Source organism: Mytilus californianus, unplaced genomic scaffold, assembly GCF_021869535.1.
Source record: "Mytilus californianus isolate M0D057914Y unplaced genomic scaffold, xbMytCali1.0.p SCAF_9, whole genome shotgun sequence".
In the NCBI taxonomy this organism is placed as follows: Eukaryota; Metazoa; Mollusca; class Bivalvia; order Mytilida; family Mytilidae; genus Mytilus; species Mytilus californianus.
In genome coordinates this window covers 62592380-62618232 of record NW_026262745.1, presented here as the reverse complement: position 1 = coordinate 62618232, position 25853 = coordinate 62592380, and the positions used below count along the sequence as shown (strand labels likewise).

At 32.7% G+C, this 25853-nt stretch overlaps 1 protein-coding gene across 1 annotated transcript in view; it reads right to left on the bottom strand.

Moving 5' to 3' along the window:
• The window catches only part of LOC127714525 (uncharacterized), a 40229-nt gene extending 20129 nt beyond the window's left edge, over window positions 1–20100 (bottom strand). Inside the window, exons 1-3 of the mRNA XM_052220613.1 lie at window positions 19885–20100; window positions 12674–12887; window positions 1267–1376 (exon numbers count right to left, since the gene is read on the bottom strand). Of these exons, the coding sequence (XP_052076573.1) occupies window positions 1267–1376; window positions 12674–12887; window positions 19885–19951 (391 nt within the window). The 5' untranslated portion in view covers window positions 19952–20100. The remainder of the gene's footprint in view (window positions 1–1266; window positions 1377–12673; window positions 12888–19884) is intronic.
• Window positions 20101–25853: the final 5753 nt, after the last annotated feature.

Here is a 25853-nt window from a genome sequence, read left to right as displayed (position 1 = left end):
TCCATACACAACATATAGTTGACGTTTTACTTATAGTACTTGAAAAACAGACAAAAACACAAAAACTTAACATTGACCAATGAACCATGAAAATGAGGTCAAGGTCAGAAGATACCTACCAGACAGACTTGTACACCTTACAATCATTCCATACACCAATTTGATCATTATTCAAGCATGTTAAATTTACGTTTCGGTGAAGGGTCGATAGTTTTTTTTTCTTGGTATCACGGATTACTCCACCAACAAAACAGAACACAACGATTAAATTCGATAAAATGGAATATTCATGTTTACCTCTTGCAAAGCCTGTTAAATTATATGTCGGCTATTTTTTTACGATGTTTTTCATTTTGTTTTGCCTAATATTCACTATACACTCCGCTTTCTAAATTGGACGGTACATAGTGATTGGTGCATGGGTCCATCCGTCCGTTCTTTCGTCCTTTTGTCCATTCATTGCATTCATACCCAGACAGAAGTAGACAATACGAATCACACATGGCTCGTAAAAAGTGGTTTTCTTGAACATTAAAACGATGCGCAGCAAGACAACCTTCTTCCAAGAATTGACACCAACTTTGAATTGGATTTTCCTCCAAACTGTGTTAATTTATGTGATAAAATTTATGCAAACCTTCCACCAATTGTTTCGCCATATAGGAGACACCAAATAAGACAAAACCGCAAACGAAAAAAGAAAATGCAAAAAACTAAATAGAAGAATTTCAGAATGTCAAGATTATGTCTTCAGACGCCATCAGACGTTAAAAACATTTAGAGTTGTCGAAACTTTGTATAGTCATCTAAGACATGAATCAAACCAAATTGTTGAATTGTGTGCTGGACTTGTGGAGAGGCAAACTGAGTTATTTGACTATTAAACATATTCTACATATATCATTTAATGTTTATATTTGGACTTGTGGACATAAAATCCGTCATTCCCATTCTTGAGCCTTACATATATTTTTTTTAATGTTTTGTTCTGCACTCCTCAATCAAACAAATATAAAAAAATATATGTAGATCTACGTAAGGCCAATGCACGCCTAAAAATTTGGAGTCGACGTTAACCGTTCACTTCATATTGTATCAAACACACCACAAAGCTAAACTATACTACGCCGGAATACTTTTCAATTCAATTGCATTTTGAGAATGTCCACACTTAAATCTTGTACCGGTATTGTTATTTAACATCAGCGTAGTATTTAAATCCCTTTCCTAATACGTCTAGTAGTACTTAGAAGTGAGGTCACATACCTGACAAAATGTAAAAGTAATATAAATCGTTGGTCACTTTTGTCAATTTCATACAAAGATATAGCCGTCTGTTACCACTAAAAGGACCACTGGTAAAGCTTGTGTCACTTCTGAAACATATCATAAAAACTATATATGTAGGAATTACATTCACAGAGATAATTATTAACATAAACGGTACCAATTTCATTGCACCAGATGCGCATTTTGGCAATAAATGTCTCTTCAGTGATGCTCGAAGCTGACATATTTGAAAATCGAACCTTATTCGAAAGTTGGAGCGCTGATAACACCAAAAAAGAAAAAAAATTGTATAGACAAATCCCTGCAAGAAATCAGAGCTTTGCATGAGGGAGGTATACTCCTTAATTAAAAAATAATTTAAAAACATTTATAACAGCAAATTTCTATGACACTATATCCGCATATTCATGCCAGTACCGAAGTAACAGTTATATAGTGTTAGTACATGGTATATCAAACGTTACTACAAATTCAAGCTCCTTAAGCTTCAAAATGGTAAAAAATAGATTTCTGAGTGATTTGAATATTTTTTAGGGGCTTAACATTTCTTTATCATTTTAGTTTTACATTGTGTGTAATTTCTGCACAATTTGTTGTCAGTGGGTCTGGATGGGGGTTTTCAAATTGGTATTCTTTGGGTGTGTAGTATTTGAGTATTTGTTTAATATTTTAGCACCCATTATTATCTTTTCTTCATCATATCTGCCCTGCTTTTATCTTTCCCTTATATTTTTACCTATTATTCTCTTTTTCGTAAACATCACCAATTTCCTAATAGTAAGGCGGATATCTACACGTCTAAACATGTGACAACTTTATGACAGACATTTTCCATCGGATAACACGTGGAAATACAGGGATAACACCATAATAGATATATTATTCGTCTCACATTTATCCGAACAATGTGAGATCTTTGTTCCTTCCTCAACGGAATTCGAACCCTTGCTTCTGTGGCATCGTGGCAACACCACCTGCACCGTATCCATCGCTCTAGACCACTCGACCACCTAGGCTGCATGAAATATAGCTATCTGTGGTCGATGTAATGCCTTTACTCGTTGGCTTTATCCAGGGTTGTAACACAGCACACGATGTATAGTGGCAAGTTAATGGTGTACCTGTCAGATCAGCTATTTTGTCTGTCGTAAAGGATGATAATGTTAATTACCATGCCGTCACATCAAATTTTAATACTAGGCCTGCAATAATAGTTTTGCGAAGAAGGCAATGTATTCACACATACTTCAAAACAACATAGATTGGCTATTGAAACTACACAGTAATAAGTACAGGTACATCAACGTTCACCTCTCAAGGTGTAATACCACCAAATCATAGTACGTCACATCCGGTCGAAAAAAAATATTCCCTTGAATTTGACAGTTGTAGGTAATTGATCCTACATTTCATTGCAGTAAAACATTTCTGAGTCATAAATATATATCTTGGGTATTTCAAAGCACCATTATTTCTTTATTTGGGGTTTCTATAGAATATTTTGGAAACTTGAGGTTACATGGTTACTAAAGCTTTTACACAGGTTAAAAAAGGGGAAAAATTTGATTGGTTAACTTCCAGTGATGGTTATTTTCTTATATGCAATGAAATGTTATGTGAAATTTTTTCTATAGTACTGGACAGGATAAATCTTTACTCATGCCAAGTATTTCTTTATTTGAAACAAAGATAAATTCTGCACAATTTTTTGAAAGTGCAAATTTAACAACGACTAATAGGGGAAAATCAATGGTGGTATTACACCTAATATGGGAAGCTGTACATGCACCTTTGACCTTGTGTGTACTCTCATGTGTTAAAATTTCTTGCTATTTAAGTAAAATATTACAAATAATGAAATATTCTGAGTGGATTGAGTCTCCAAAATACATTTTATGAGAAAATTTCCTTGAAATAAGACTTTACCATGAATATTAGTTGACAGAACAAGCCATACTTAAGAGTCTTGGGGAGCTTTTTCTCCTTATTTCTTATATTCTGCTATACTAGAAAATTTTTCCTAAGAAATACTTTAATAAATACATAGTTTTAAGTAAATGAAATTATTTTTAAAGCAGTAACAACAAATTATTCACCAAAAGAGAATTTTTTTGTGTCCCTCTCTGGAACGCGGCGTAAATTTAAGTTTTACGTAAAGACTTATTGAAACCTCCTTGGAGACAGTAAACTTTTATATGGATAGTTCATTCAGCTTGAATACTTCAATTAATCATTTATAATAACATTTCTATCATAAATGAGTGAAAGTTACCCCAAATTTTTTATTTATTGGCCTAAAAAGTAGAAATTTTGAGGAAATGAGAGGTATAAATGGACCAAAAGAGACCTTATAAGGAAGACAAAGAGGTCCATTAGTAGTATTTATCATCCTAAAGTCATCTGTTGTATCATATTCAACTGTTTGTAGGCAGATGAGATAAATATTTGATCATTTATTGGTCCACACTATATTCTATTATGATGCGGCTTGGTTTGGATTTTTCGAAGAAATTTTGCTCGAATAGCTGTAGATGTCGTCTTTACATTATACTAGATTTTTCTCAAACTATTGAACTGATTATGACAAAACTTGACAGGAATGCTTGAAATAACCAGTATTACAAAGGAAAAAAGTCACATTCAGTTTATTTAACGAAAAAGTCTTCTTTAGGTGTAATACCACCAAATCATAGTACGTCACATCCGGTTGCATACGAAAATAGGTCGAACAAAAATATTCCCTTGAATTTGACAGTTGTAGGTAATTGATCCTACATTTCATTGCAGTAAAACATTTCTGAGTCATAAACATATATCTTGGGTATTTCAAAGCACCATTATTTCTTTATTTGGGGTTTCTATAGAATATTTTGGAAACTTGAGGTTACATGGTTACTAAAGCTTGTACACAGGTTAAAAAAGGGGAAAAATTTGATTGGTTAACTTCCAGTGATGGTTATTTTCTTATATGCAATGAAATGTTATGTGAAATTTTTTCTATAGTACTGGACAGGATAAATCTTTACTCACGCCAAGTATTTCTTTATTTGAAACAAAGATAAATTCTGCACAATTTTTTGAAAGTGCAAATTTAACAACGACTAATAGGGGAAAATCAATGGTGGTATTACACCTAATATGGGAAGCTGTACATGCACCTTTGACCTTGTGTGTACTCTCATGTGTTAAAATTTCTTGCTATTTAAGTGAAATATTACAAATAATGAAATAGTCTGAGTGGATTGAGTCTCCAAAATACATTTTATGAGAAAATTTCCTTGAAATAAGACTTTACCATGAATATTAGTTGACAGAACAAGCCATACTTAAGAGTTTTGGGGAGCTTTTTCTCCTTATTTCTTATATTCTGCTATACTAGAAAATTTTTCCTAAGAAATACTTTAATAAATACATAGTTTTAAGTAAATGAAATTATTTTTAAAGCAGTAACAACAAATTATTCACCAAAAGAGAATTTTTTTGTGTCCCTCTCTGGAACGCGGCGTAAATTTAAGTTTTACGTAAGGACTTATTGAAACCTCCTTGGAGACAGTAAATTTTTATATGGATAGTTCATTCAGCTTGAATACTTCAATTAATCATTTATAATAACATTTCTATCATAAATGAGTGAAAGTTACCCCAAATTTATTATTTATTGGCCTAAAAAAGAGAAATTTTGAGGAAATGAGAGGTATAAATGGACCAAAAGAGACCTTATAAGGAAGACAAAGAGGTCCATTAGTAGTATTTATCATCCTAAAGTCATCTGTTGTATCATATTCAACTGTTTGTAGGCAGATGAGATAAATATTTGATCATTTATTGGTCCACACTATATTCTATTATGATGCGGCTTGGTTTGGATTTTTCGAAGAAATTTTGCTCGAATAGCTGTAGATGTCGTCTTTACATTATACTAGATTTTTCTCAAACTATTGAACTGATTATGACAAAACTTGACAGGAATGCTTGAAATAACCAGTATTACAAAGGAAAAAAGTCACATTCAGTTTATTTAACAAAAAAGTCTTCTTTAGGTGTAATACCACCAAATCATAGTACGTCACATCCGGTTGCATACGAAAATAGGTCGAACAAAAATATTCCCTTGAATTTGACAGTTGTAGGTAATTGATCCTACATTTCATTGCAGTAAAACATTTCTGAGTCATAAACATATATCTTGGGTATTTCAAAGCACCATTATTTCTTTATTTGGGGTTTCTATAGAATATTTTGGAAACTTGAGGTTACATGGTTACTAAAGCTTGTACACAGGTTAAAAAAGGGGAAAAATTTGATTGGTTAACTTCCAGTGATGGTTATTTTCTTATATGCAATGAAATGTTATGTGAAATGTTTTCTATAGTACTGGACAGGATAAATCTTTACTCATGCCAAGTATTTCTTTATTTGAAACAAAGATAAATTCTGCACAATTTTTTGAAAAGTGCAAATTTAACAACGACTAATAGGGGAAAATCAATGGTGGTATTACAACTCAAGGACGAAATAAATTTGAAAAATAGACTGTCTATTTCATCAATCCCTGCTTGCCAAATACCCCAACATCTTCAATATCATCCACCTGATATCACCATACTAATTTTTTAGACCAGTATCCGTTTCATTAACATGATTCTCTTATGGCTGAATCAGTTGTTGGCCGTAATTTCCTGGTTATGGCTCGTTCTGTTCAATGAATATTTTGTCTATGTATTATATACTACAAGGGTGAATAGGGTATAGCAAAAAGGTCACCTTAGTCTTTACCCGACCGCCAGTAAAACCTTACGCGAGATGTATAAATACAAAGCCGCGTCCTGTTAGATTAGGGATATTATATCAAATGCCTCGTATTGAGAGAGTGCCACGGTTTTGCATGTTAAAGAACACATGCAACAACTCTTCATGCAACAACTCTTCATGCAAGGCTTAATTTCTAACCCTTTCCAATATATACCTTCCTTTTTCCAGAGGAAATTTTAAATTTCCCGCTTTTCATCTTTGTCGACCTACATTACAGGACCTATTGTATTAATCATTAATTTGTTCTAGGCCTGAACATGCATAAGTTTTGCCACTGGACTTAAAGAAAACGGCAATCAATCCAACATGGATATTTACCACTGGATATAAAGCAAACGACCATCAATCTATGTAGTATTTTGTAGACTATTGTTTGTATTTTGGTCGTGTTTAAATTATGGGATGGTTTTGTCAGTATCTTTTTGAATTATAAATCTGATTGTCCCTTTTATATCTGCAGCCTCAATTTATTTACTTGGAGTTAAATGTCTAAAACTGAATTTCTAGATCGCGCAAACCTCCTTAAAATTTGTAGTATACTCCGATATCAGAATTTCTGTAAAGGAACTCGAACTCATTTTCAATGAATTCAATTTGCCCTATGCAAGTAAAATCTTCTCCTTTTATAAATATCAAAGTCAGAATGACGATAACAAAAAAGTATCAGAAACAAGTTTCATTGAGACATTCAATGCAGTAAAACGCGTATTGATAGTAAGCTTATTTTTCCGTCATAATAACGTTGGTCACACTGTCTTGTATATGTAGCAGTTTTTTGTATCACCAATTTATTTTTTTACAGAAAAGGAAAAGAAGACACCAACTCAAGGCAATATATATTGCTGTTGTATGAGGACAACACAGTACTGAAAGAGCTTATATCTTTTTAAGTCTGTTTTATTGGGTTTGCTTTTTGTTTGCTTTATTATATTTGCTGTAATTGTTGAACAGTTCAAACTAAAACAGCATTGTGCAAGAATGTCACTTCAAATGTGTCAATTGTTTTTTTCATGGGGTTCATGGGGGTGTACAATTGTTCAAGCTATCATGGGAGGGTTAAATCTGTCATGTTTAATCATTGTGTCACTTGAGAGGTATATGATTTGGAAAAATATTTTTTTTTTAAACATGCAAAATTAATTTACACAGTGCTCGTTTACACGTTATAATAGTACTAGGGGCACACCTCTTGTTAACCATGTATACATGAATATGCTTTTTAAATGGTTTTTAAATTAAGCGAATCGGAAGGGATGCTTACTAGTTTATGTCGGTCCATCCGTCCGTCCAATAAATTTGTCCTCTCATTCTCAAATCAGAGCTTTCTTACACATGTAACATGCTTTACTGCTTGGTACATTTCCAGATTCACAACTCATTAAAAAACCTTTTGAACCGAATTCTTATATATTTTTATAGACATTGGTTATATAGGAGAGTTCAGGCACAGATCTTTATGAGGGACAACAAACCGAGGCTTTTTTCACCAAGGAAAATCGGGAGTGATAAGGAACAAAACAAATAACTTTGTCACAGCAGCAGGATATTCAGATTTTTTTTTAGCGTAAGCACGTTAAAAATTTTAAATATTTAAAAAAATAAGTATTAAGATTTTTATTTTTTATATAAGAGGGGGTTGCATACAATTAGGTGCTAGTTAAACCCTCCAAATTGGATGTCATTATTCAGCTCTAACCTTTGTATTCTAATGAGTTTAAATTTGAAGTAAATCAAGTGATTTCACACATTAAATCTTTAAACGTGAAGATGACTTTGATTTCAATTTGCATTAAATGAAAGTTTATCGTTGCATTAAATTTGTAACTCGTAGTTAAATCTAATTTAAAACCATAGAAAACTGCTTACTGTGTGTAATATCATTGACTTTAATTTGTAGTAAATCATGGTTTACAGATTTTCTCTATATAAATGTTGATGTTGTATGTATATTAAACTTTGTTAAATTTGAAAATTACTGGACAGTTAATCAGCTTTTGATTCATGAAATTGCTGTGTCCAGTAAGCTATTTGTAAATACTATTAAACATTGCGTTTACTTTAACTATACTACCAGAAATTAAATAAACCCGGAAATAACGACTAACTTTCAAGTAGTTTATTGATACCTTAAATTAATACTTTCATGCAGTGAAGCAGGCGGAGAAATTTTCCCCAGATTAAGGCGTATGAGTTAATTTATGACTATATAAAAATAAGGAGATGTGGTATGATGTCCAAGGAGACAGCTATCCACTAAAGTTTAAATGAAGTGGCAGTAGGCAACCGCATGGCCTTCAACAATGAAAAGAGCCCATACCGTATAGTCGGCTATAAAATGCCCCGATATACACTGTTACAGTTAAACAAGAGGTTATTGGAAAACTACTCCATTTCGTGTACTGTATCACCTGTATCTGTAATTGTTGTTGTATAATTTATCAATGTGAATGCTTTCCCAGTCAATGTTTCCTTTTTTGTTATCTGCTAATGGATATGTTTTCCCACTCTTTTCTCTTCTTTATGTATCTGTAAGACGACATATGTCTTACTTTTGTGTGTCAATGGTATATGCAATCATTGTGTAGTGCATGGGGATTTTTCTCCTGCCTATGGAATTATTTTGATTATAATCTCAGTGGGGGATATTTCCCCAGACTACTGATTTCTTTTTGGTTATCATCTTTGTGGGGGTATTTCCCAAGTCTATTGTTTAATTTTTTGTTATAATCCTTCTGGGGAAAAATTTTCAGTCTTCTGTTAATTTGGTTACCATCTTTGTGGGAAAATTTCCCCAGTCTTCTGATTTCGTTTTGGTTCTCAACTGTGTGGGGACATTACACAGTCTATTGGTTTCGTTTTGGCTTTCATCTTTGTGGGGAAATTTCCCAGTCTATTATTGATTTCCTTTTGGTTATCATCTGTGTGGGGAAATTACCCCAATACTTGTTAACAAATTTCATAATTTCTATGTTTGTTGTACAACTAAAGTAAACCAATTATTCATATGTGGGGATTTTCTTCCAATTTGTTTTTGCTGTGTTATTTGATGCATTTGTAACAAACATGATATTAAAATGTTAGTTTCAATACTTTGATTAAACAAATGGGAAACATAAAAAAAGAGAATAAAATATAAATCCTCTTTTTCATACAGAATGCATTAAATGCATTTAATGATAAAATAAAATTGTGAGTAATTAGAATATGTATATGGTTTGATATTCCTTTACTTTATAGCGTCTTATGACTGTATTATTTATTATATTGTTATACTTTACTATAGCAACTACTAATAAAATAATTAAGATATTACTGTATGTTTTTATTCCTTCAAGGAAAATAACCCCCTTTTCCCGCGGCAAATATCGCGTAGGCAAAACAACGGTTCTGGAATCTGCGCGTAGGCAAAATAACTGTTTGGGAATTTTCGCGTAGGCAAAATAACGGTTCGGGAATAACCGCGTAGCAAAAATAGCTGTTTTTGGCGCACATTTCCTCGTCAAAATAATAACAAGCTATAGAGACGCTTGTTTACCTCTGGAAAATATGGCGGCCGCCTCAGCATTTTGCTCATTCTCGGAACAGAAAACATTTTGAGACACAAAGACTCAAAAAGCACTACACAAGCTACAAAAGTTGCGTTAATATGCTTGAATGAGTATGCAATACGTACAGATCTATGAGAAATCTTGATTTTTCTAGTTACAGTCGAGAGGAACTTTTATCTCAAATTTTTATGTTCATTCAAAGAAAATTATATCTTTGTATTCAGTTCAGTATAATAATACAGTTATGGCCTGTATGAAAAGTAAATATCCTATGGACCTCGAGGAAAATAACCTTTCCTCGATTTAATAATTTTGGATATTAACTTTTCATGAAGGCCATAATTGTATATTATTGACCGATGTCATGGTAGAGGGTCTTGATGGGGATTAAGCTTGACAAATTGTGGGAATTCTTAAAAAAATCTGGCTGTTTCAATCTGCAAACAAGTTTTCGCAGATTATCGTATACAGCACCAATCACATAGCTCGGACGGAAAATTCATTAATGGATATACATCTGCAGAATATGTTTTGTTTTCATTGAAAAGAGGGAGATGTACCAAGGATCCAATTAAAAACCATAAGTCGAATAAAAACAGACAACACTATAAGTCTTAAGTTCGCTTCCGATATAGATGTATGCACATGTACCACATCGATGATCCTTGCATTTCGACACTTGGAAATGTTTTTCCTCTCTGTCTGGTCGCATTTTGCATGGTTCAATAGGCGTTTTTAGTTTTTTGGTTGCCATTTATCTTGTATCAACTTTTCTGGATGTATTAGGGTACTTAATTTTGAATTTTGTCCAAGAATTTGTTAGTTTCTTCTCGCTACGGAAAACATATTCTGGTTGCGAGGATTGTGTGTGACAACAAACGGTATCTTATCATTTTCGGTAGATATTTCGCGTGTTGTCCGTAGTTGTACATCGGGATTTGTTTAGCCATTGCAATACCTATTTTACTTAGGCTTTGCGGATATATTTGTGAAAAAGAAATGTTGTACGTTCTTGTAATCGTTCATCCCTTACTGTTGCATCCTCAACTTCTGTGCATATATTTCTAGCAAGACAGGAGGGTATTATTCCTTTTTGTATGTTCGGGATGGCAAGAATGAAAATTTAGATATCTCGGAAGCAAACTGAAGACAGAATCTGGACAAAAAATATATGCTAATATAAAGATGACGTGTGAAAGTGGAAATTTGATATACTATATTGAATGCTGCGGCTGCAAAGAAATATACTTCGGTCAAACCCTTTCATAATTATATAATGACGTTACGTACCTAACTACCGTCTCATAGTTACAATTAGTCGCCTTTCACCTGAATATTGTTGTTGAAACATGAAAGTACTTGTGAATATCAAATAATATATGCATGATCCGGCAATATTGGACTACAAAAATACAAAATAGTCTTTCGAATTCGCTGTTATTTTTAGTTAGGATGACATTGTCACTATAGTACAACTCATACCCTTTTGATACTACTACGGGGGTGTTTAACGACCTTGACTACACATGATGGTCACTCACGGTCGGCTCTGGTTTACGCCTTGATGGGCATTTGAATAAATATTTTTATCGCACGGTATTTCATATAACTTAAGAGACACAAATAAAATATAAATTTGAACAACAAACAATAGAAAGAAAGACAAAATAATTTGATAGGTAAACAGATATAAATCAATGAATAAAATCAACCTTCATGTCCGAAAAACAAATGGTTATCCAGATAACGTATGTGTCGAGTCAACCTCAATATCAGGAGCACAATTGATAATCAATATATCGCATTTGTCGTGTCAGCCTCATTGTCACTGAACAAATTACTATACCTATAACAAATATTTTGAGTCAAGCCTCAATGTCAAGAGAACAAATGGCCACCCGATAACGTACATGTCAAGTACATCTCACTGTCAGGAGAACAACTGGTCATCTCTGTAACTAATTTGTCGAGTCAACAAAATCGACAGGAGAAAAAAATGGCAACCTAATAACGAATGTGTTGAGTCAAATTCAATGTCTGCACAGTCAGGGAAACAAGTGGTCATCTAATGACATATGTGTCAAGTATACCTCACTGTCAGGAGAGCAAATGGTCATCTCTGTAACGAATTGTCGACTCAACTTCACTATCAGGAAAACAAATGGTCATTCCTATAATTAATTATTGTCGAGTTAATATTAGTGTCAGAAGAAAGTTGAGTCAACTACTCTGTCAGAAGTACAAATGACTATTCCGATAACGTATGTTTCAGGAAAATATTACTGTCAGGATAACAAATAGCCACCACTTTAATGTATGTGTCGAGTCAACGTCGTCAATGTCAGAAAAACAAATGGTAATCTCTATAACGAATGTGTCGAGTTAACCCCATTATCAAGAGAACAAATGGCCATTAATTACGTATGTGAAGAGTCAATATCACAGAAAAGAGAACAAATAGCCAACCCGATAACATTTGTGTCGAAAATACCTGACTCTCAAGAGAAAAAATGGCAATCCCAATAACGTATGTGTCGAGACAAACTAACTGTTAATAGCACAAATAGTCATTCCTATGACGTATGTGTCGAACCAACCCCGCTAAATGGAGAATAAATGATCATCCGTATAACATATTGTTGAGTCAAATGCACTGTCTATAGAAACAATGCTAATCCCTATAACGTATAAGTCTAGTCAACTTCACTGTCATGATCACAAATGGTCATCCCTATAACGAAAACGTCGAGTAAACCTCACTCAAGAGAACAAATGAACATCCCTATATCGTATATCGAGAAAACCTCACTGTCAGAAGAACAAATACAAATCCCTTTAACTTATGAGTCGATTCAACCTCACTGTCAGGTGAAAAACAATGAGCACTAAGGTAGCTCTATATATCTCTCTTTGATTATATGTGTTTTTTGGTTGCTGTCTCATTTACATTACCTCACAACTTCTTTCATTCGTTCAATGTTATATATCTTAATTATTAACATAAATTGTAAAGTATGTCTTACTTGAACACCGCAACTCCCTCTGTGTTAGATAAAAGTTTACTATTGATGCAAGTCCAATCGTCTATTGTTGTCCCATAAGCATCTAAATGGATGACGGAATTCTGTAGCGTTGTAGTTCCGATGATCAGAGTTGTCGAATGTTTTAAATTGTCTGATACTTTTGTGTAATTATATTCCCATACTCCATTCTGCATAGGCAAATAACAAGTAGCGTCTGAAAAAAACATAATGTCAGACCTCATAAACTAAACGAATTTGCACAAAAGTAGATCACGTGGTTGCCAAAAAGAAAAAGAGACATGGATGCAAAACTTAGACAGAATAAATCGTAAATAAACTTCCTATTATTTTCGTGAAGGACATTTTGTATGGATCCCATGAACAAAAGCTGGGGAAAAAGAGACGATTTGAAAGCCTAAATGTAAAATCTCTCGAGGTAACCCAGTCCTCTCGTCAACGAGTGTGACAAGTAAGACATCTAATTCTTCACAGACTTGCAGGAGGAAATCAAGTTGAACTACAATTGAAGGTTGTTTGGTTATCTTTAGAGAAGGGTTTTTTCTGTTGATACATGTATATTGCTGTCTCAATGATATAAATTCGCATCTTTTACTCAAATTTCCTGAATGTTCCATACCGAGCGTTTATTTTTACCGTTCCTGAAAAATGTTTAATTGAAGTTCTATGATTATGGATTAATAAATTATAAGCATTACATTTTAGCACACTGAATAACTGGCTACGTGGGGGTATCAGTTAATGTCCGTAATCCAACGGCAAAAATAACCAAAATACATCTGGAGGGTAACATAAAAAGATGAAGTTTTAACATTTATAGACATATGTATACCAAATAAGAAAAAATAAAACGAAGTCTATAATAGTTGAAAATAATTCAACAGTCAATGTCACAGAACTGTTGTAATTTCCTTTTCTTCGAATTACAAAGAATGCCACAAGATATGATTATGTAAAAAAGTCAATCACTGGCGAGGTTTCTGATTTGGTACAGGCATTTTAACATATAACTTTTTTTTTAAAAGATTTTAACACTCTACCCTTTTTAAGTAGGGTAAAAATTGCCTTATTTCTTCTAATATTTTAAACTGTTTTACTTTAATCAATCTGTAAAGGATTCATTTTGAACATTTATTTCCACCTTTGTACACAATTATTATCTGCACTTTGTAAGTCACATGGCGATAACGGGATTTGTTAGTTTTAAGTTGGTCAAAAGACTCGTTTTAGCCCAATTTCAGCAAGGTTATCACCCCAACTCCAATATCAAATGGTCGTCATTGTTATATAGGAAGAATAAAGTTGTTGAGGTGATACATTTCATTTGTATGATTGCATATTATTAGAGTGCTTTCGTTAGAGCAAGTGGTGCAGGTCATGTAACATGTCATTCTCTTCATTTACAAGGTTTCAGGTTTATCATCTCTTTTTAAACTGGTTCATTTGTCTCTGTTTTACAAGCAGATTCTTGTTATCTTATGATGGAGGGGAAAACCACTGTCATTCTCATTTGTTATCGTTGTAATTGATAATCATTAAAGACAAATAAAAAAAAGTTGACATCGGTTTCTGTTAGAAGGTTAAGTGGAGACAATGTAAAGTAAAAAGTAGAAAGTTAATTAACCCTTTCTCTAGTTAATTCGCAAAGGACCATGTGTATTTACAAAGTATAGTAATACTACGGTTCAAATATCAATTCATTTTACAAATAAAAAGTATAAAACACAAATACGATATTATCTGGTTACCTGGGACTTATTTTTTGAAAATATCTATGTTTGACACGAACAATACATGTATGGTATGATACTGAACCCCTAACGGGAAGGATTGTGCCTGATATTCATATGATGAAGACATAATCTTTCAATCAGTTTAATTGAAGTCTGGAGCTGGCATGTCAGTTAACTGCTAGTAGTCTGTTGTTATTTATGTATTATTGTCATTTTGTTTATTTTCTTTGGTTACATCTTCTGACATCAGACTCGGACTTCTCTTGAACTGAATTTTAATGTGCGTATTGTTATGCGTTTACTTTTCTACATTGGCTAGAGGTATAGGGGGAGGGTTGAGATCTCATAAACATGTTTAACCCCGCCGCATTTTTGCGCCTGTCCCAAGTCAGGAGCCTCTAGCCTTTGTTAGTCTTGTATTATTTTTAATTTTAGTTTCTTGTGTACAATTTGGAGTTTAGTATGGCGTTCATTATCACTGAACTAGTATATATATTTGTTTAGGGGCCAGCTGAAGGACACCTCCGGGTGCGGGAATTTCTCGCTGCATTGAAGACCTGTTGGTGGCCTTCTGCTGTTGTCTGTTCTGTGGTCGGGTTGTTGTCTCTTTGACACATTCCCCATTTCCATTCTCAATTTTATGCAATATACATTGTACAAAACTTGCAAAAGCTTTGTGATTACCTCTGTTGCAAACACATAATTATATAATGAATACAGAAATAAAAAAATAACAAATATACAATCCTATATGGGGAAATCCGTTTCAGCCTCCTAAAAATTTACATATGGATATACTTTTAGACACACCGATATATACATATTTTATCAAATTGAATGTGTTGTCAATAATCCTTGTTCATGTATGGTTTTCTTCAAACGGAACAGGTTAATATCTGTGTTGATTATCTCAATTTGATACGATAAGAAAAAATATCCAATATCTTATGAACATACAATATGCATGAATGTGTTTTTTTTTTAAATAACTGACAAAGACTGACATACACATGAACAGTTTTAAAGGAAATTATTCGAATAGAGAGAAACCAGTCAGCATATATGGACAAACATGATTAATAGGATACTAAATTTGTTATCCAAAATACCGACTATCCTTCTTTATGAGTTGCAATACAATATATAAACAATTTGTGAAACATCAAATTGCAAATGGTCTTTCCGAATCATGTCACTGAATTATGGGAGGCCATATTACCAAGGTGATGTGGAACAATATTACCCTAAATAGTATTACGGACTTTCATTTTCAGCAATAAAACATACCTTACTAGTTTAAGTTAATGCCTAACAAATATGATGAAGAAAAATGAATGTTATTTGAAAAATCACAATGCAAAATAAATAAAATGCTGTATGAACGAAAGCCTCTTCAATTTAATTTTAATTTGTTATTATAGGGGAATTAAAGTAAATCAAATATTAAAGTTAAATGGCTGTTAAAAAAATTTAGAAATTGGTAAACAAATTTAGGCAAATGTATTCATAAATTTATTTCTTGAGATATGCCATAGTATTGCAGGCATTTGTTTTCAAGTAGAATTTCGAAGAAAGATATGTTAAAATTGTCGTAACCACAATGCAGTCCTCTTTTCCTCGAAAGTGACGTACCGAACTAGAACAATCACAGGTTTTGTACTTGCATGAGCAACACGACGGGTGCCACATGTGCAGCCGTATCTGCTTACCCTTCCGGAGCACATAAGATCACCCCAGTTTTTGGTAATGTTCGTCTTGCTGAGCCTTTAGTTTTCTATGTTGTGTTATATGTACTGTTGTTTGTCTTTTAATCCTTTTTACGTTTTTATTGGCATAGCATTGCCAGTTCGATTTCGACTTTTGAGTTTGAATATCTCTTTGGTATCTTTCGCTTCTATTTTACATGGACAACCGAGGCTCTCTGTTTTTCAGAAGATTGATTCTCCCTTTTTTTCACTGAGAACGGACAGTTTCTTGTGATTTGTTGTTGTGAATTAACATACAGCAATTAAAGAAAATATGTGTGTCTAGTCTATTTAATGGACTGTTTAAGTGAGTAGCTGCTAATTAATGGTCAAGGTACAACACATGTATCAACTACTTGTACTTGAGTTGCATTATCGATTGTTACGGCCAGAAATCACCTTTAAATTGTAGCCAACAAAAGACACAAATCAATAATAACATTTAGCAGGATTTATTATACACAAGTTTACAATAAGTATTACACAAATAGAAATGTCAACTTAACTGTCAAAATATATATCCGATCCTGTTGTCTTTTCTTTATCCGGAATTCTTCGCGGGAATCCAAACAGAATATTATGTCCAATAAGTCACAATCTAGTATGTTGTAGTTAAAGTAGATAAAAATGTCAATCCAACTGAGAGAACTTCTGAATATGTTAATGTCTGATCTGTAATTTCGGTATCTGTATATATAGTTGTCACGGTAACCTCTAGAACACTGTAGAAGGGAAACTCAAAGAAAACTCTGGAACGGAAACTTCTAGAATACGGTAGATGTTAAAATTACACATTGTAGATTATGATCATTCCAGAATTATTAAGTAAGTGAAATAGAAAGTTCTAATCATTCCAACAGTATCTATGATTGTTCCAGTGATTTCTAATCTGTACAATTATACCAATATTTTGTAAACAACTATAAGGCCACACAAAACAAATTAGGCCATGATAAATAAATATAATAATTACAATATCATAACACAGTAGATTTTAATTAATAATGGGAATAGTATGTCTTGTTTTTGTCATCTTTACTTACAATTTAACAATGATAAATGCTTCCATCAGAAGTTAGGCTAGTTATTTGAAGTACATGTCATGTGCTTTTTCATCGTTTCAAGTAAACAAAGATTTTGATTGTGCCCATACAATTTGTGTGTTCTAAAAGCAAAAAATGTTGCCGATCTTTACAAATAATGTTAATCTGTAACCATATATGACAACTAAGTATTTATAAAATACACCTTACTTTCGTTTTCTTAATTTGCTCTGGTGTACAAGATGCAAACATCCATAAAACAGTCTGATAACCTCTTAAAATAAGGTCCATAACATGAGTCAACATGCGCAATTTTAATTAATTCAGTTATGAGGTAGTTGTACCATTTTCGTCAAATCTTCTTCCAATATCATATACTTGGCTGAGTAAAGTGCCTTGTTTCAAAGATAGGAACATTTCAACATAAGTGGTTAAATTTTCGGGTTACTAAATGAGCTTCCTTCGTCTATAGTTTTGCATACCCCGAAAAGCCCTTTGAAAAATTTCACTATTTTCACACAAAAACAATCTCAGTTCTTTTTATACATTTAGTTTTTACATTTAATTTCTAAGGTTCACTGTTCTTCAAATTATTACAAGTTGTTAAGTAACTTTTTTAAAATTGCAAGAAGTCCAATTTCACTGCACAGAGGTTTTTTGTTTACAAATATATTTCAGAACCCTAAATTGAGGCGCATTAGGGATATTGACCCAATTGATGAGACTACAACTTGCTGAATTATGTATAAAGATATAGTATGATATTTAACGTTTGATTTTACATTTTAAAATACTTTATGCGACTCTCATATTATGTGAGTAGTAAGGAGTAAGGTGTGAAGGGCATTGATTCAACAATATTTAAAGGGAATCGTAAACAGAAAAAAAAAACACGATATCCGACTGAAACAAATTAGAATGTATGTAGACAATTCAAAAATAAAACAAATTTGAAAGGAAAGTAAGTTTCCTGGAATTTTATTAACACTTAATTCAAATAGATGATAATGATTCGTATACACTGGAAAACTTTAAGGGCGGCGATGTTGAATTGATACCGATGTTCAAATCTCGTAAATCTATTTGACGTAATGGTATATATTTAATTAATATTTAAAAAAATTATGATTCTTTGATAACTTGTAAATAATAACACAATAAATCGGTGGGGGCATCGGCTAAACAATATATTTCGAGAGAAAAACAATAACTGAAACAAATTGATTAAATACAGGTCGACAATCCAAATTTATCCGAATAGTGACTAAAACATTAAATGTTATTTATGTCGTGTATATGAACAACCAAGATAGTTTTGAGTTAACTACAATCTTTTTGTGGCGTCATTGAGTATTAAAACAATCATTTGGAGATGGTGCTGCACTGTTACTTCAGACCAAACTTCTTTCAAAATTTTAGATTTAACTGTTGTCTGTTACGGTTGAGGTAAACCTTAGATGAACAAGGGTTATGACAAAAAAACGTCCAAAAATCTATCCGTGGTTCGAAAAATATATCGTATGTTAGTTTTTAGAAGCAAGGTCAACCTGAAGCGGATTTGAAGCGGATTTCTGCAGTTATATTAGATTGTATTTTTGTTATTTTTGGGTTAAAACTAATGGATAAAATATCCCTTTTTCTCCTTTATATATTTATTTTTAACAGAGGTAATGACAAAGTTTATAAAAAATTAACATGATTAAGGTGAACATTCAAATTATGTTAAGATAAAATACTAAGCAAACATTTTAATTCTGTTTAAATAAAATACTATGCATGTGAGTGTTAAATCCAGTTTAACTAAATCTAGCCTCTGTCTTAACAATAAATTAACATTAAATAAATTTGGCTGGAAAATAAAACAGATTTCCAGGAAACATATTAACAATAAATTTTAAAAAGTTTACAATGATATGTATATAATGGTAAACTTTATGAATTGACAATGTGCATACGAAATATTTTTTAGCGATACATTATGTACTGCGCAACAATACTGTGTTTATATCGCAAGAAAATAGAGGAATTATGTGTGTCTACTAAGTATCATGAAATATTCCTTCGGCTTTCGATCGACAAATATTCATTTTCCCACAAAATACTTTTTTTTATTTTATTGTAATTTGTTTAAAGATATTTAAAGTAGAAACAACATCAGTTTTCCGATGTTCAAAACTAACGTTATATTCTTCAACATGTATTTTAACATTTTAGATAGATTATGTTTCTTTGATACAAAACAGGCTAAAACTAATTATAATACAAATAAACAAACTAACATTATTCAAATAGTGACTCATATGATCAATATTTGATGGGTCATATCTGTTCAGGTATATGCATAAAGCAGATGATCATGAATTTATGACACACTTCGTCGCGACATTCAGAATTCAAACTATCATTTTGACAAGCTGCATTGTAATTGCAAACCCAACTTTTTAAATACCTTTAAAGGAGTACTTACTAGGTTCTCGAAGGGTAAATGGTGGTTCTATAATTCAGTGAAATTTAAATTCAGTTATAATGTAATAATAGTAAACATCTGATGACAAAATATCTTAAAATAGTGTAATGACTAATGTTTTGGCGAAATTTTTTGTCAGTACTGTTTAAAACACACATTATGTGATTTTTGTTGTAATCGAATACCTGACAATACAGATATTTACCTGTTCCTCTTGAGGTAACAACAAGGATTAATGATAACACATTAATCAAATTTATCCGTACGTCCATGTTTAGAAAGTAAGTCCTAACTGAAGCGGATTTCTGCACTTATATATGATTGTATTTGTTTTGTTGTTTTTTGTTAACTTAATGAAGAAAATATCACTCTTTCATAATTTTATACGCGTTTGTAACATGTTTAACACAGGTAAAGTTTGTCAAAATATTTAGGCTAACATTTAAATTCTGTTAAGATGAAATATGATACATGTATGTACGAAATCGAATAATCAACAAATAGCCTCATTACAAGGAATTAGCCTAAAATAAATTTGAATTGACAATAAATGTTATTTCTCGGAATTGTATTGACAATAAGTGTGTGTTTTATGTCGATCTGAAGTGTCAATTTGTTACCAACTGATAGTCATGTTCTTCCACGTTTTGAGGAGGAATGAGCACTCGCAAACATGTTTAACCTCTCCATAATTTGTATCTGCATGTCCAAAGTCAGGAGCCTGTAATTTCGTGGTTGCCGGTTGTTGCTGTATATCATATTTCGTAAATCAGGTCGTTACTTTTGTCGTTGAATTTTTTTACATTTGACATGTCGGGTCCTTTAATAGATTGCCATCCGGTATGCTTTTTGCTGATTGTTGAAGGCTGTACGGTGATATAAAGTTGTCTAAATGGCAATCATACCATATCTTCTTATTTTTACAATGACTTATTTATTAATTGTATTGGTTTCGAAACGTTGTCTTTTGAAATTTTGGTTTGGGTCTGACAGAAAATTTAGGGAGTAAATAGTTATTGCATTGTCCGTCTGTGCATCCTTCCACCAGTCTGTGATCCCGAAACAAATTCTTTGTGGACGTTTGTTTTAGTTTTAAATACATGGTATTTAATTGATACAGATCTAAAAAGAGGAAACTAATAGTTATATCATGAACAATAGGTCAAAGTTCATGGTCACTAAAAATATATCCTTTTTTTTTTAGTAGAATTTTCAATTTGTTTTCGGAGGGTAACATGATGTTTTTCTTGCTTGACATAACAAAAAACCAAACATCTGACAATAGAAGATAAAGAAAGGGAAACGATGCTTATAGATTTAGGGTTCAATTGATCAGAGTGTCGGGTAACTGTTACTAAAAGAAAATGGTAGATTGATTGTCCCTTTCTTGATTAAAATAAATCTGATAAAAATGGAATACATAGGGACTGGGAAGACACTTATTGATTTTTTGCTCAATATGCACTTTTATAAACGATAGTCAGTTATTGTAAAAGTATGTTTCTTTGAAAAAAATGAATGAAATACACGAAAGATCCTATACATGGATTTATAACATTCCAAGTCAGCACTATGGCAGTTGTTTTTCATTCGTTTGATGTGTTTGAGCTTTTGATTTTGACATTTGATAAGGGACTTTCCGTTTTAAATTTTCCTTGGACTTCGGTATTTTTGTTATTTTACTGTTTATTTTATATTCGCCCCTTCGGTCCTTCATGCCTATCTGATGTTTCATGCCATTTTAGGCTTAGGATTAGAGTTTGTTTTGAATTTGTGCTGTTACAAGACAGTCCAAGGTTAGGGGGTTGAACTTTCACGAACATGTTTATCCTCGCCACATCCTTCATGTTCCTGTCCCAAGTCAGCGCTGCAGCTGGTAATTTATTGGTTTTCGTTGGTTGCTCTCTGACATATTTTGATTTTTATCGTTCATTCTATGGTGATCTCGTTTCTATTGTAAATAGATGTTGCTCATGTTCTAATTAATCAATGCTATTTCAAACAAATGTACGATCAAAATTGAGTAATGTGTGCAAATGAAGTATCATGCAATTTGTATTTGACTGTCAACCGCCAATAATCCGTTTTTCCACAACAATCAATATTATCATTACATTGATCGTTTATGTCTTTAAATTAGAGGCATGAATTGTGTACTGATTTTAAAATCTTGTCAATGGATTTTGATTATCGAATCGGAGCGAGACTGGGTTTGTAGACGTGATAACCATATCATGATATATGCACTCAGTCAAAGTGTCAAAACAGAGAATTGAACACAATCGATCAGTTTCCAAACCAAACGACTACCCTGGTTGGTGACTGAATATCTTATACCATGTCATCATGTCCCTTGTGGGTTGAGACGCAAATACATGGTATCAGTCAACTAATTTTTGACGTGATCGTAGAATTTGTGTTTTGTTTACTTCTTCTCGTCCTGAACATGCTTTAAATATTTGGCACCGGGCGTAAAGCAAACACTTATCAATCAATCTATCAGGATGGTTCACCTGTCAACTAAATGTATAATGTATACTTTGGATTTGTGTAATAAACATTGCAAGAATGTTAGGGAAGATGATTTTGTATTGAAGATTTTCTCAGTAATGAATAAAAGGCTGTATTAGATAAAATTCTTATTAGAGATTGAGGAGAAGAGAGGATACCAAAGGGTCCTTGGGGATATGACAATTAAATCAAAATATCGCTCGAATACAGAAATTTAAAATGCAAAAGTACATCATGTTTAACTAAAGTTTCATAAAACTTTGTCGAGCGGTTCAGGAGCAGTAGCGCATACAAAAGGGGGTAGGACTTGTGACAAAACTTACGGACGTACATTCCCATCACTATATATTACTGCGCCAGGAGTGGGATGTATAAAAGAGTATTGGAATCAAAATTGCGTGATTGAAACAGAAATTTGATTTAAATCCACGTTGGAGAGTTTTTGTTATATCACCTTTTCAAACATATTCACAGATGTAAAAACTAAAACCGATAACAAGCACACACTTAAGTCAAAGCATGAATAATTTATAAGGGTATAAAGATTACATTGTCGATTAAAAGTTACTTTGGTTTAAACATCAGTGTTTTTCTGTATTATGAAGAGACCGCGACTGATCTGAAATCTGACGGTCCTAATTTATATTTATTGGGGCTAGAGATCGTTAGAGCGCAGCCCATATTGGTGAATATACCTAATTCGTCTCAAAATAGAAATAGAAACTAAAAACCTCTGTGCAATGGCATTAAACATAGTGATATTTCAATGTTTAACTTAGCTTAACCATTAGTGTTTTTTAAGTACAGAAGCCCATACAATAAAGATGTAAGATCTTTGGAGTTTTAAAATAAAGTACGTAATAAATTTGTGTAAAAAGGTGAAATTTAGATCGCATGACAAGGGGCCTTTCATGGTTTAAAATTTTGGGGAAAGATTAATCACACTTCGTACCCCGAAATTGTTACCACTTCTGTGAAAACATTTCAGCTTCAAATAAACTCATCATACATTTCAGGATTAACATTTTGTACACCAGACGCAGGTTTCGTCTACAAAAGACTCACCAGTAACGATTGAATCAAAAAAGTTAAAAATCCAAAAAAAGTTCAAAGTTGAACAGCATTTAGGACCCCCAATTCTGTAAGGTTACAGCTATCGTAATATATTCCTTGGGTAGATAATTCTTTGTTTTCCTAAAATGTAAAGTTTGGTACACAGTTAATTAATAATTATGTCAATATCAATGATAACTCGTGTTAAAAATAAAGTGCTGACTACTTGGCTGGTGATTCCCTCGGAGAGGAAGTCCCACCATCAGTGGCATCGAACCATTTGTTATAAATAAACCCATCATAGATATCAGCATTACAATTTTGTACGCCAATGAACACCATTCATATTTACGTTTAGAATATGGCCGGAGGAATTTAAGAAAAGGGCACAATTGCCGTCTACCTGAAATGAATTGCACATATCAACCCATTAAAACACGGAATTGGACAAACCAGAATTGTGACGGAAAGTTTCTGGCTCAAAACTAAAAAATGCGAATGTAGTCAAAAATGGGAGTTGAAGGCATTACATAGATTTTGTTCGTGCCTAAAAAGGAGGTAGTGTATGCATAAATAGTACATATTGTCGTAATGAAATAAATAAGGAACGGAATGGTGTAGGATTTATGTACTTGAAAATGAATCTATGAATATAACGATTATGAGACAGAAACTCGCCGATTTATGTATTGGTCGGCAATTTCAATGTTTTCTATATAGCCTGAGAGCTATGACGTTTCACGGACCCAGAAAATCCGTAATAGGTCGTCAGATGTTAGAAAAATCTCGGACTTTATTTTAAATAACTCTTCCAAGACGTACAGCAAAATAAATTATGCAAAGAAACTTAATCAACAAATAAATAGTTATATATATACCAACATGGTGTGCATGAAGATGACATAACAAACAATAAGTTACGTGCACATATACATGTTTGTCAAATGGTTCATTAACTTTGACCACATCCTTTTAAAGTCCTTCAGAAAATGTTGTACCGATTACTATTTATTTCTGTAGAAAGATTTACAATGACATAATAATGCCTGTTTTTAGTAATTTAAACTAGATAATCGGTACATATACGATAGAATGTTTGTCTTAGTACGCACGGTTGGTATTACATAGGCAATATTAAATAGATGGAATTAAATAAAGATGTGAAGTATATGCGATATGTTTATTAGTACATTCTTAGAAATACATTTGTAATATAGAGCACATCCAAAAATGATACATAAAAAGTTCGTGTATTTTGTGTATATCGATGTACTGGCAAAGACATATTTTTTGTGACGCTTGGTCATTTGGTTTTCTATGTTGTGTTTTGTGTACTGTTGTACTGTTGTTTGTCTGTTTGTCATTTTCTTTTTAAGCCATGGCGTTGTCAATTGTTTTTCGACTTATGAGTGTGAATGTCCCTTTGGTATCCTTTGCCTCTCTTTTACACACTCTCTATATATTTTTATATCCAAACAGTGTTTTTCTTCAAAACAAAAATCTTAAACATCTCGATTAATGTCGTCACTTTAATGACATACGTCCCAGTCAAAAGGTGTCATCAATGCTTCAGTTGGCTAATATTTCCATTTTATGAAAGCCTTTCTTCTAATGCTTTAAAAAACATAGTATCTTACATTGTTTAATATCTGGTGACTGTAATAGGCCAAATTAGCCCCAAAACGTACATTATCCAGTGGACCTATGATTTTAATACATGCGGGGCTTACCATTCTTTAATCATTCTTGTCTTGCAAACTAAAACTGTGTTACGAAAAGAACAAACTTCCCTTCAAACAGAGAAAAACCTTGAGATTAATTTTGAATAAAAATGAAAGTATTACAATTGACTAATTCATGTTAATCATACGGATATGGCTATGGTTAATTATGAACCATTTTAACATTAAACATTTAATTGATATGTATAACGTGATAAAACGACATGAGATACGTTTTTAACGTGTATATTTAAATATCTAAATCAATCTGTGATGAAATCGAACCAAATGAAGCTAATACGATAAATGCTTTTTAGGATATGATTACTGTATCCCAATGCTCATTTTTTACTACGTACACGTTTCCTATCATGATTTCATCGATAGAGAATTGAACAGGAATCCATTGAAGCAAATGATTCTTATGGTTCATGTCATCCCATAGAAAATTATACGGGCACAATCCAGGATATGTTCCCCACATGGTCACTATATCGTCTTCTTTCTTCCGATTACATTACCGGGTGCATTTGATTAATTTTTATAGTTCTTATTTGAATTTAGACGACAGTAGTGTACTGATATTCAAATATCGTCAATTGATTAGATAGAGACAAACCAAGGTAACAAACAGAAACTGAGAGATCGCATTAACTCTAAATGTATCAATACCGGGTTCGTCGACAGGATAAGTGTCTCTTGGTATGCATGCGTTATCCGCCATGCGACAAGTCGGCTGCCCCTTGTTTAGCAGGAACTACCAAGCTTTTCGGCAACCTGTTCACTACTGTGTTTGGGTTAGTTTGTACTTCTCAGTCTTTCTGTTTAGTTTTCTGTTTAATGTTTTGTATGTTTTTTCTTCAATCTTATATTACTGATTTTGATGTCA